Source organism: Vipera berus, assembly GCF_964194415.1.
Source record: "Vipera berus genome assembly, chromosome: W".
NCBI classification, from domain to species: domain Eukaryota; kingdom Metazoa; phylum Chordata; class Lepidosauria; order Squamata; family Viperidae; genus Vipera; species Vipera berus.
The window spans coordinates 57,968,935-57,982,512 of record NC_138210.1 but is presented as its reverse complement, the minus strand read 5'-3'; the positions used below and the strand labels follow the sequence as shown (position 1 = coordinate 57,982,512).

At 44.0% G+C, this 13,578-nt stretch overlaps 1 protein-coding gene across 1 annotated transcript; it reads right to left on the bottom strand.

Annotated features, from left to right (window-relative positions):
- Positions 1-2,902: 2,902 nt before the first annotated feature.
- LOC308676316 (sulfotransferase 1C2-like) lies at positions 2,903-7,088 on the bottom strand (the record flags this gene model as incomplete). The annotated part of the gene is made up of 7 exons (XM_081342129.1): positions 2,903-3,015; positions 3,398-3,578; positions 4,915-5,009; positions 5,247-5,373; positions 6,503-6,600; positions 6,688-6,816; positions 6,935-7,088. The coding sequence occupies 7 exons, from the start codon at positions 7,086-7,088 to the stop codon at positions 2,903-2,905; spliced, it is 897 nt and encodes a 298-aa protein (XP_081198255.1).
- Between the last annotated feature and the right edge of the window lie 6,490 nt (positions 7,089-13,578).

Below are 13,578 nucleotides of genomic sequence, written 5' to 3'. Positions count from 1 at the left end.
AATCCAACATATTAACAATTATTGCATACATTTTATTGTTAAAAATAGATTATTTTCAAACAGAAATATGCCAGGGCCCCCCATGTCGAAAGCAGGTCTTATTAATGTCACAATGGTGGTGCAGTGTGACAATAGTCCTCAGAGGTTCAGAGGCAAGCAGCCTGAAACTATACTACTCTATTGCTAAAACAATAACCTGGCCTTTTTGCCAAAAAAGAGACTGCTTTCAAATCTATGGCATTTCTTTATTGAAGCTGACAATAGAAAGAACCTCCTAATTTTAAACCTCCATTTCACAATAAATAGGGCTTGCATTTGTTACACTGAAGTCACTGAAATTCTACCATTATGACCTGAGAAGGTGGGGACTTTTGCTTTGTTTTTCACAAATACTGTACCATAACTCTACCTAAGATTTAGATTCTTGAAAGATCACTTGTGCAGCTTGGAATTCTGCTACGATCAAGGAAAGTGTGACAAATGGGATTAAAATATAATTATTTCTCTCTTTCTCACACTACCTTTCTATTGCACCCTGTCCATATATATTCTTTTAGGTTTTTTTTAAAGAAATATGTTAATGGCTGTGTGGAGTTTTAGTTATTTCATATGCAGGGGAGTTTAATTCTTGTTTTGGTCTCCAGAATAAAGAAATGAACTGAAAGTCGATACTGCTAACTTTGTCATGCGTTTAGTCTAGTAATTAAGTCCCAGGAAATTGTTGTGAGGTGGTTATGGTTAACTGAATCAACCCTGCCTCCTGGTGACTGAAGGAATAAGTACATGCTGGATTTTTTTTTTAATATTTTGGAAGTGGCTTGGTGGTATCTTCTTCCTAGGACTGGGAGAAAATTACTGGCCACAAATCACCCAGTTGGGTTTGTGTCTAAGGGAGAACTAGAACTCCTGGACTCCTGGCATCATCTTTAATCACTACACAAAGTTACTGCCCTGCAGAAGTCTCATCCAATACAGCTAAAGTAGGAGAGGTGGTTTGGTGTAGCAGTTAAAGCACCCACTCTACTGTAAAAACCAGGAGACCGATTTTTAGGTTCTCACAAAGCCAGCTGGGTGGTGTTGGGCCAGTCACTTTCTCTTACCCCAGGAAGCAGGCACTGGCAAACTGCTTCTGAAATTCTTGCCAAGAAAACTACAGGAATCTATCCAGTCAGTTGCCAAGAATTAACACTGACTCAAAGATCTCACCCCCTCCAACCCTCCCCCCCCAGCTAAGGAAAGATGCTGGTGAAAAGGAAGGATTGGGGGCGACATAATGCCTGTTGCTTCAACCACTTCCCTTAAACTGTTTATAATAAGGTTGCCCATTGGTGGTACAATTTATAGCTGTCAGTCATAAAATTCTGAATCCCATGTTGAGTTGCTTTCCTTCTCTCAACTTAGACCAAACACAAGTTTGCTCCAAACGTTCAGCAGAATTTTTGGGGATTCTATACATACTGCTTTCCAGGCTTAAAAGAAAATTCCAAAATGGGACTCTATTAGGAAAAAGAAGTGAAAGCAACTGGATTTAGGGAATATAGGAGCCTCCTCAACCTTAGCAACTTTAAGACATGTGGCTGAGGAATTCTGGAAGCTGAGGTTCACACATCTTAAAGCTGCCAAGGATGAGAAACCCTGGTCTAATTGATGGAATCTTGGGGGGCAGACCAGATGCTAGGTAGAGCTGTTTTTCATTTCTCTTTTCTATCACTTTTTACATTCGTTTCCTTTTTTTTTTAATCGGACTTTGAGGAGGAGAAACCTGCATCCTGTGTATTGATGGAAATCCTGAAGGAGGAAGTCTTTAGATCCTCTTGCTCTCGAGAAATATGGGGAGACTTTGCTATCATTTTTCATTATTTATTTTATTAGGGCTAGTCCAGTAGATTCATATCAATGTGGAACTGGATGAGAGGACAGGTGCTGGATTAGAGCCATTCTACCTGGGCAATGCAGGCTACATTTTAAGGATTAGGTTTGAGAAGAAGGGAAGAAAGAAAAGGTTGGTTAATTTGCTTAATCAACGGGGATTTACAATGGTAAATAACATATTCTTGCCTTCTTCCTGAATAAATGTTCTTGAGCCAGGGGTGGCTGCTCACAAGTGCTGGAGGGTGCAAGCAACTTACCAAAGCAACAGGCAACCTTCTCTGGCAGCTTCCCCATTGACTCTGCTAGTGGAATGCCTCCTGGGAAGGTCACAAATGGCAATCAGGTGACTGTGGAACATTGGAACTGTTGTAGGTACAAGCTGCTTGCCAATCAATCAGATTGTGATCACATGACCATGGGGATGGAGGGCCTTTAAGGATGGTCATAAGTACCACTCTTTCCATGTTGTAGTAACTTTGAAAGGTTACTGAATACGTGGTTGTTAAATGAGGACTACCTGTACAGTTACCAGGGCCAAAGGTGAGGCATAATTGGAGATTAATTTGTCAAGATTTGTGAATATTGGCCATTTGCTGCAAATTTCTCCCAAGAGACATCTGATTGGGGCAAGGAGAGAAGGATATGCTATGTTGGGTTATCACTTAGACCTTTGGAAATCTTTATTCCCTTACTCCTCTTTTTCCTGCACAATCCACAGGTTGAATTTATGTGAGGATAAAATTCGTATTATGTCGGCTTCTCTGAGATTTTTGGAAAAAGGACAACCTGCAAAGGTTATTCAGATAAAATGCATTCATTGTTTATCTCATCATCAGAGAGTGAGTCTGAGGCTAGGTCTCTTTCAACCCCTGTTAGGGCAATTCCATCCCAAGGGAAAGGCTTATAAAATAGCAAGCCCACCCATCACAAAAGGACTTTCTCCATTGCTTGCAAATGTGCGGTTATTTCTTTAACTCCAATAGAAATCAACGGATAAAAAAGTCTTGCTTGAAGGGATCGTGAAGTGTGTTTATAACTCTGTACGGAATTTCAAGCCACTGTTGCCTAGTTGTTGACTGTAGAGTTCATCCAGCTGTTCACTTTGAGCCACTGTGAAGTGTTCCTTCCAGTTTCCTACGGTGCCTAAAGATGAGTAAAACAATTTAGACAAAGACAAGAAAAAAACCTCAACAGTCTGGATTTCCAGCAGTTTTTCTTCAAGCCCCGTGGTTCTCACTCTTGGCCATGTTGACAAGTGCAGACCTCTGGGATTTGTAGTCCACACATCTTAATATGACCAAGGCTGAGAAACAATCTTCTGATTCAACAGGTTTCAGGTTTCAGAACTCTTTCTGCAGTTTGGCTGCTAAGAGGTCCTTCTGCTTTTGTCAACTTTTTCTAGTTACTTTGGAAAATATTCTGGGCAGCAATACAACATTTCCTCTTCAGTTTTCCAACCGCTCAGCACAATCCCACACAACTCGCTTTCCCTCAGATGCAGTTAGAAATTTGTTACTCTCCCCACCTTTTCTCATAAAGGGTGACACAGTTTGGTCCATCAAAAATGAAGGCATGTTGCTGTGATTAGCCATTGGGTTGTCTTTCATGTTCTCAAACGTGGTGTGCCGCACAATCCTATCCAGGACTGGTTCTGAAAGCTCTATATTTAGGAACTCAGCCACTTTTTGGATTTCCCGAGTTGGGTTCTGTGGAGGGAAAGAAAGAGTAGACAAGAAGTGTAGCAAATTAGGTTGTGAGAATCCAGTTTTATCTTATAGACAGTCTCACTGAGGAAGACATGTTTCTGTGTGCTCTTCACACCCCGTGTTTTGTTGACATAATTAGGAGCCTTTAGTTGATCAATTCCACTGATTTAGTTTTTCCCAAGATAACTCATGTTCACATGGACCAATTAATAAGGCGTTCAGATATTCTATGACTTGTGATAGACTATAATAAAGCAGTGGATATAAGAGAATGAGGAAAAACAAATAACAGAGAGTAGATGCACCTTTTCGCTTTGAAATCCCAATCTGTTTAGCAAGCTATATTCATCTTTTAAAAATGTGATTGTATGGAATCCCAGAGTTCTGCGAGCAATGGTAATCGAACAAAAAAAACACACATATTTTTTTGAACTTTGCACACCAAACAATGAGAGTACACTGAGTGCCGTGAATTTTTAGACACCACGACTCTGATGCCAATCTGTCCCTGTATGGTTGGTCTGTGTATGTATTTTGTGCCTAACAGGTCTGTATTTAAACCTGATCATAATCTATAGTAGTGATGGCAAACACAGACCGAGTGCCCAAACCGCAACCCAAAACCCACTTATTTATCAAAAGTGCCAGGGCTGCATTAGCATTGTGGTGCCCTGGGGGAGGGGGGAGGGAGGCACCTCTGAGTGCCGCCTCTGGCATGCAAAAACTGGGGGCGCAAAAATGGGTACCATGCTGCAAGATGCAAAAACGGCCGCCACCACACTGTGGGGTGCAGATACAAGGCACTGCACCACGCAAGAATGCGGCAAGGCTAGTGAGTATCATGCAGGCACTCACCCTGCCCCATTTGTAGCACATGCGTGCTTGTGGCCCGGTGCACACATGCACGCATGTAAAATGCTTCCCCCTCCCTTTTCTTCCAATGGTTGGTGACCTCTGTTCTACCACCTCTACTCGAGCTTGTTAGTTGGCTGCTTCGTCTCCTTTGTGCTAGGTGGGGCTCCTGCTCCAGGCTGATGGACCTGCTGCTGCTGGCGGGTGGTGTGTGTGTGTGTCAACAGAGAGGGCTCTGAGTGCCGCCTCTGGCACGTGTGCCATAGTTTCGCCACCACTGATCTATAGGATTTGATTTTCAAAATGTTGCATAAAATTGTCCTACATTTTTCCCCCTAAAAATCACTACTAAAAATATTAGCAGAAAAAAATGTGAACCTTATTTGGTGAACATTAATAGTCAGAAGTCCTAAGGTTCTCTTTTGGGGAAAATACTACCTGAGCATGTCTGTAGGTATACTGTAAGTGTTTGAGAGGTGCTTACCTCTTTTATATCTTCATAAAAGAGGTAAAGAATTGGAAGATGGTCTTTTGCCTCCCACCAACCACGAACATGGTCAAACCATGAGCCATAAAAAACTGCAAAGAAAAATTCAGATTAAAAATGAGAACATGATATATAGCACGCAAATTTGCTTCAGCCGTTTCCCCCAATTATAAATCTAGAAAATAATTTAGCATGGGATTTTCCTGTCTTTTTATCTTCTTTTTTCCAGATTCTGGTCACTCCTCACCATGTGTGTTATCAACATCACCTGCTCCCCTAAAACGTGCAGGTAAGAAGCTTTGTTCTCTACATAAATAGCCTCTACTTACCTTTCCCAGCAATGAAATTCTGCAGAAAATCTTCCCACTTTCCCGGATCTTCAATCATTTTAAGCATGCGATGGAAATAGAAGTAGGAGACAGCACAGTCCTTGGCATTTCTGGCCACATAAATGATCTGTGGAAAAAAAAACTTATGGAAAACATAAGTTGATGGAAACTCAACCTATGGGAACTACGTGATGTGTCCAGGCCATTGGTGAAGCCCAATGAGTTCCCAGATTTCTGTTGCTTGTTACAGACAAAATACAAGTATTCTAACAATGAGGGGGCTTGTCGCTCTCTAAGTTCTCTGTTTTCTTACAGACATTTCATTACCCAAATTAGGTAACATCATTAAGAAGTATTGTAACAGTCAAGGAAAAAAAGGAAAATGCCCTCATTCAGCTGCCACCTTATGCTTGCTTGTGCTTTGCCGCTATGTGGTGAGAGACTGCTATGAACTGTGGGGAGAGGGAACAAAGGGGGGAATACTTGGGGAAACGAAAGTAAACATTGTGCCTCCTCCAGACACTGTCTCAAGGTCTCTCAACTGGAAGTAGGAGGGGCCGCATACCAAGCTGTGCTTGGACCCACCATTATGGAAACATCTTGCTTGAACCTGATTAGTTACACCAGGGTGGACAGTGAGAGACACTTAAGGGAGGGAAAATAGAATTTAAGGATTTTGGTGCATGATTCTCAGTTCTGGCTTTGCAATACTGCAGTACACTTGATCTTTAATAAACTATACTTTTTTCAACAAATGGAGCTAAGGATCATTTCTATTTAGAGGTTTAAGTTGTGGCAGGTTCGTCAGTGTTGTAGAACAGAACCCCCGACAATGTAAATTCATTCCAAGATCAAACATGCATCAGATTAAATTCTGAGTCTGCTTAAGCTCGGCGACATAATCTTCTCCAAATTAAATGTTTACGAGAGAAGCAGAACATTTAGGAATTTTGGGCTGTTCAAACGTAGTTAATTTCTGTTTCCTTGAGCCATTCTTCAGATGCAGTCATCACCTATTACCATATTGTGCTGAATGGGGATGATGAGCACTGTAGTCCCACAAGTACCAAATTGGAAAACATACATCTAGTTCTCCCCGGGAACAAATGCTTACATTGAGAGGATTCTGAAAAAGTGGAATGCCTGGGCTGTAAGGTAGGAAAACATTACATAATGAAACCCTACACCTTGCTGAACATTGATACATGAGTAGAGAGCTCCAAATCTTTGAATACCACCCCCCCAATAAATCTAACCTTGCAATTTTGTTCCCAGAAGGAAGTTGGCAGGAGTTGAATTGGGAGATGACATTTGAGGGTTCGCGGGGAAGGCATTGCCAATGCCAATTCCAAGCCTGCAATATCAGGGGAGACAATCAGCCACACACTGCAGAATACAGTTTTTAATTCTACCGTTTTCATTCTGTGCCTGTGGGTCTCACCTGAAGGGATGGGCTTTGGAAGGAAAAGTTCTATGCAAGGGATCCGCTCATTAATGGGTGCCCGGGCACATTTCTGTGCATCTCCTCTATGCTTGACCATGTCCACAATTTCCTGTATCCATGTGGTCCCTACCAGAAAGGAAGGAGAAAAAATACAGGAAATAGAGAGTCCAGCTGGTTGTCCTGTCTATCCACATTTCATGGTTATCCATAACTCTACCAACAACTCTCTTGGGCTCCTCTTTACCTGCTTTGGGATAAGTGCAGAGAAGAAGGTCATCAGGCCGAGCTTGAAAACCACTTATTAGGTTCCAATTCTCTGCCATTTTGCTGAGCATTGGGATTCCCTCAAATTCCACCAGTTTGGAGTACTTGTTTGACTTGGCTTCCAAGGTTTCCATCTCGGATTTGAGGTCCATCCACAACACAGCAGAAGAGATTTTATTGTACGGTACTTCTTAGTCACCTCTGCTTCCTTTAACAGAGTTGCCACAATGTACAGTACAATGTCAGATCCAGTTGCTTTTTCACTCCTGTAATGGACTTTCAGCTTTCCTTCTGCTCCTCCCTCTTAACAAACTGCGTAAATTGGGATCTGGGTGGAGCATATCTGTTGAGGCCAATTTGGAAATACTTCTAAGTTTGGGGTAGATATTTCTCATCTGCGAAAAGTGGGCAACAAGCTTCTATCTTCTTTTCAACTGAATGAGTGAATTGTACACATAAAATAATTTTGTGCAAAAGTTGCTGTGCAAGACTTCTGATTTCCACACCACAGCTCTTAACTGTGCAAAGCATGAAGATGTGAACTGTATTTAATTTAAACATATGAGCATAAGCACTGCTCTGCAGGATCAAACCCCTGGCCTATCTAATCGAGCAGCCTGTTCTCATGGCGACCAACCGGCTGTGCAAGGAAACCCACTAGTCTCCCAGCAGATGGCCTTCAGACAAGATTACTGTAATAATCTCCCATTTGAATGAAGTACGCAGTATATAAAATAAAATTTAATGTCGGTTCTGATCTCATGTCATCGTCTGTTGGTGTACGGCTGCTACCATGTCCTTCTGTGGCCCAGTAGCAACCTAATGTCAACATTAATTTATCTCTTGCATATTTGCCCCACCTTATTTCTTTGAAGTACTCATTTTGTTTTATTCCTAAAATGGCAACCATCTTGTGATGTGGATGCGCTGACAGAATATCCAATGAGGTAGATGGCTGAGTGAGGACAGGGTGAGTTTTCCCAGCTCCAATCCAACATATTAGCAACTATTGCATACATTTTATTGCTAAAAATAGATTATTTTCCAAAGGAAATATGCCAGGGCCCCCATGCCGAAAGCAGATTTTATTAATGTCACAATGGTGGTGCAGTGTGAGAATAGTCCTCAGAGGTTCAGAGGCAAGTAGCCTGAAACTATACTACTCTATTGCTAAAACAATAACCTGGCCTTTTTGCCAAAAAAAGAGACTGCTTTCAAATCTATGGCATTTCTTTATTGAAGCTAACAATAGAAAAAAAGCTCCTAATTTTAAACCTCCATATCACAATAAATAGGGCTTGTGTTTGTTACACTGAAGTCACTGAAATTCTACCATTATGACCTGAGAAGGTGGGAACTTTTGCTTTGTTTTTCACAAATACTGTAACATAACTCTACCTAAGATTTAGATTTTTGAAAGATCGCTTGTACAGCTTGCAATTCTGCTACGGTCAAGGAAAGTGTGACAAATGGGATTAAAATATAATTATGTCCCTCTTTCTCACACTACCTTTCTATTGCACCCTGTCCATCTATATTCTTTTAGGGTTGTTTTTTTAAGAAGAAATATGTTAATGGCTGTGTGGAGTTTTAGTTATTTCATATGCAGGGGAGTTTAATTCTTGTTTTGGTCTCCAGCAGGGCTTTTTTTCTCATAGAACGCTCAGAATGGAGTTCCGGCACCTTTTTTGGATGGAACATTGTAGGGTAGGCAAGGCGGGTTGTATGACATTTGTGAGTTCCGGCACCTTTTTCTTTTACAAAAAAAGCACTGGTCTCCAGAATAAAGAAATGAACTGAAAGTCGATACTGCTAACTTTGTCATGCGTTTAGTCTAGTAATTAAGTCCCAGGAAATTGTTGTGAGGTGGTTATGGTTAACTGAATCAACCCTGCCTCCTGGTGACTGAAGGAATAAGTACATGCTGGATTTTTTTTTTAATATTTTGGAAGTGGCTTGGGTGGTATCTTCTTCCTAGGACTGGGAGAAAATTACTGGCCACAAATCACCCAGTTGGGTTTGTGTCTAAGGGAGAACTAGAACTCCTGGACTCCTGGCATCATCTTTAATCACTACACAAAGTTACTGCCCTGCAGAATTTTCATCCAATACAGCTAAAGTAGGAGAGGTGGTGTCAGAATCCATTTATATCACATTTCATAATTGTATAGGTAGAACAACGTGCTATTTCTGGGGATTCTGCCATCTCTCCGAGGGGGGGGGAGAGGATGGTTACTAAAGCGATTTTCAAACAACAGGGGATGTTTTAACTGGGGGAGGGAGGGGGACAGACAGGTCTGGATTGTATCTTCATTTACAACTGAAAAGGAAAGCAATAACCATAAAACCAAGGAGAGTTCCCTTTCCCATGGAAGGACCTGACACCTAGCAACTGATGAGAGCCTGACCAAATGGATGAGGGGAGGGGCTGAAATGGGAATGTTTTATATGGGATTGAAATGTAACTTTGTCAGATTCCGTCTTGTATTCCCACAATCGATTCCATCCTAGTAAACATTTTCCTTTTTGGACTAAACTTGCATCCAAGAGTTCTTATTTCCTAAGATGTGGATTGAGGTGGGTCCTGACAGTAGACAGAATCTGCTTTAAGAGTCAACCTGGAAGGGAAAACCTTACCGGGGGACTTTGCAACAAATACAATGTCTGGCGACGAAGCAAGAGAGGAGGGAAGCCCCATGGAGGGGGAGTCTTCCCCCCAAATGGAATCCCAGAGACGATGGGAAGCTGAAGCAGCATATTCCCCCGGGGAAGAAGCGGTGGAGCAGTACGACCAAAAACCCCGGTGGTCGATGGGCGTTGGAAGGAAAAGTGAGTGGGAAAAGGCTTCGGGAGAAACGACCCTGAGGCGTAGTAACCACCAACCGGAATGGAGGCAAGGGATGGAGAGTTCCCTGCACGCCAGCGAGGAGGAGCGGATCCTGGAAAAGGCCATTGATCTGATGAAAGCAACCCTGAGTTCACTGAGGGAGGAGAGAGCTGAGAATCGCAACCGAGGCAGCGCCTGGGGACGCAACTGGAAAGGTAACGGAGGGGATCCAACACCTGAAACCCCGGGGCCGTCCAATGGAACAGGAATTGCTGCCTCAGCAGTACCCCCCCCCAGAACCACAGATGGGGACCAGGATGAGGAGCGATACCGGCCACGGCGCAGACAACGCTCCAGCCAAAGACTCCCGCCCCTGGAAGTCAAATTCAAGGGGGAGCCATCACGACTGGGATTTTTCCTAACCCAAGTCCTCAGCTACATGGAAGAGTATGGACGGGACATCCCCAGTGACAAAACATGCATCCGAATTGAGGAATCTGCCTTGGACGGGACGGCTGCAGACTGGGTGGTGAACTTGCATGACTCCAACGCCCCAGAACTCAACGACTTCAACCGATTCATGTCATCTTTGAGGCGGCGGTTCGAGGATCCTTTGGCTGACCGTAAGGCCCGGGAGAGAATCAAAACGGTGAGGCAGGGCAGGCGAGCAGTGGCTGATTATACCCAAGAATTCCGAGCCATTGCCAGCAAGCTGAACTGGCCAGAAGACATCCTCCTTAGCCACTTCAAAGACGGTCTGAACTACGACCTGTATGATGCTTGCCTGCCTCGAGGAGACCCACCCCACCTCGACGACTGGTACATCCTGGCGGAGGAAGTGGAAATAGACCTACTGAAGAGACACCGCAGAGGAAAACCATGGGGCCGCCTGCCACCCGAGCAAACACGCGAGGGGGAAAAACCACCAGCCACAGCCAAAAAATCAACAGGTTGCTTCAACTGCGGGAGAGAGGGCCACCGTGCTGCAGAATGTCGTTCAAAAGCCCCCCCACGAAAACCAGAGGCATCATCCTCCAAGAAGCCGGGGAAGCCCCAAGGCAACACAAAAGAATCTTCCATGAAGGGGACAGAGGCTGTAGAGTCCACAATTGCTGCCAGGAACTGGGACTGGACTCCGGCCTGCACCGCAGGGACGGTGGACAACTCGGAAGACAGCTCAGAGGGAGAACCATTGGTAAGTGGACCCCTTCCACCCATACTTAAGACAGTGACTATATTAGCTTCCCCTATGCCTGAAGCAGCCAAAATAAAAGCTCTGATAGACTCTGGGTGCATCCGCTGCCTTATCAGCCCAACGTTGGTGGAGAGATTGAGCATCCCAGTGAGGAGGCTAAAACAACCAATCTCTTTTAGTCAATTAGATGGGACAATAGCAGGGGGAGGACCAGCCACCCTAGCCACTTTACCAATCCACCTATCACTGGGGCCCCATGAGGAGGACATAACGTTTATAGTGGCCCCAGGCATGGAATGCCCAATGATCCCAGGTCTGGAATGGCTGAAGAAATGGAACCCCGGGATAAACTGGAGGACAGCAGAACTCAATTTCCCAAAGGGGGGGCAGAAGAACTTAGACCCCAAAAGCACCCCCCCAACCCAGAGGGAGGAGACAGCAGCAGTGGGGAAAGAGAAGGGATTACCAGAGATACCGGAGGAATACAGGGACCTGGCTGAGGTTTTCAGTGAGGAAAGAGCAGATGAGCTTCCCCCCCACCGCCCCACAGACTGCACCATAGAATTCAAACCTGGGGCAAAACTCCCAAAACCCAGGATGTATGCCATGAGCCCAAGGGAAATGGCAGAAATGGAGAGATTCATAAAGAAAAACTTAGAAAGAGGATTTATTGAGCCTGCCAAACCCAAAGTGGCCGCCCCGGTTCTGTTCAGGGAGAAGAAGGATGGGTCTTTTCGCTTGGTTGTGGATTATAGAAATTTGAACACAATTAGTGAATGTAATGTGTACCCCCTTCCCCTAATGAAGGATATGTTATCCCACCTATCGAAAGGAAAGATTTTTACCAAACTAGACCTGAGGGAAGCATACTACCGTATTAGGATTAAGGAAGGAGACGAATGGAAGACTGCATTCAACTGCCCAATGGGGTGCTATCAATTCAAAGTATTGCCATTCGGACTGCAAGGGGCCCCCGCAGTCTTTATGCAATTAATCAATGACGTGCTGAGAGAGCACCTATATAAGGGGGTCCTGGTTTACCTCGATGACATCCTTATCTTCACAGAAACCAAAGAGGAACATATCAAACTAGTCAGAGCAGTCCTGAAGAAGTTGCGAGCTGCCCACTTATATGCTAAATTATCGAAGTGTGAATTCCATCAGGAAAAAATCGACTACCTGGGATATCGCATATCTCCAGAGGGCATCGAAATGGATCCTGAGAAGGTCAGGGCAGTACTAGAGTGGGCACCCCCCCCCCCCGCACACGGAAGCAATTGCAAAGTTTCCTGGGGTTTGCACATTTCTACTGCCAATTCATCCCCGCATTTGGCCAAATAGCCATGCCCCTCACAAATTTGTTGAAAACGAAGGGGGGGGTCACCCGTGAAACCCAGCCAGCCTCTAAAATGGTCAATGGAATGTCAAGCAGCATTTGAGAGGCTAAAGAGACTTTTTTCTGCTGAACCTGTCCTAAAACACCCAGATCCCGACAAACCTTTTGTAATAGAGGCAGATGCGAGTGATGTAGCGGTAGGAGCCGTACTATTACAAGAAAATGATGGGGGGACGTTGCAACCATGCGCATACACATCCAGAAAACTCACAGAAACAGAACAACGCTGGCCAATATGGGAAAAAGAGGCATTCTCGTTGAGGTGGGCATTACTAACATGGCGCCAATTTTTAGAAGGAAATAAAATACCTTTCCAGGTCTGGACAGACCACAAAAATTTGGAAGCACTAAAAACGCCCAGGAAGCTCACTCCTAAGCAAGCCCGCTGGTCCCAACATTTTCACCGATTCAATTTCACTCTCAAACACTTACCGGGGGGAAAGAACTTCCTGGCAGATGCATTATCCCGCATGCCCCAATATAACAGCACAAGAGTTACTGACTTTAAACCACTTGTACCGGAACAACAACTGGCAGCACCAGTCACCACCAGGACACAAGAAAAAATGAAGCCGAAGGTAGATAGCCAAACTGGAATAGAATTCAGGAAGTCTTTGGAAAGTGATGAATGGTTCCAGAAAAATAAACATGTGTGCACAATTAAAGATGGACTGCCGTGGGTGGGGGAGAAGCTATATATACCTGCCACACAGAGAATCAATTTCATGCAACTGTGCCATGATACAAAATCAGCAGGACACTTTGGCTTTGTAAAAACCTTACACTTAACTAAAAGGCAATTTTGGTGGCCATCTATGAAAAAGGACATAGAAAGCTATGTGGGTAGCTATCAAATTTACGCGATGGCCAAAAGACTGCAAGGGAAACCGCCAGGTCTGTTACAACCGGTGGCAAACCCCTCAGCCCCATGGAAAGAAATAGCCATGGATTTTATCGTAGAACTGCCAGAAAGTAATGGAAACACCGTAGTCTGGACTGTCACAGATCTGTTCTCTAAGCAAGTACATTTCATACCTTGCCAAAAAATCCCGACCGCAAAAGCATTAGCAAAACTTTTTGTACAGCATATTTACAGATTGCACGGGGTACCACAACGCATCATATCTGACAGAGGGGTGCAATTTACGTCGGCATTTTGGAAAGAATTTTTACCCCTCTTAGGAACCACCCAAGGACTGTCATCTA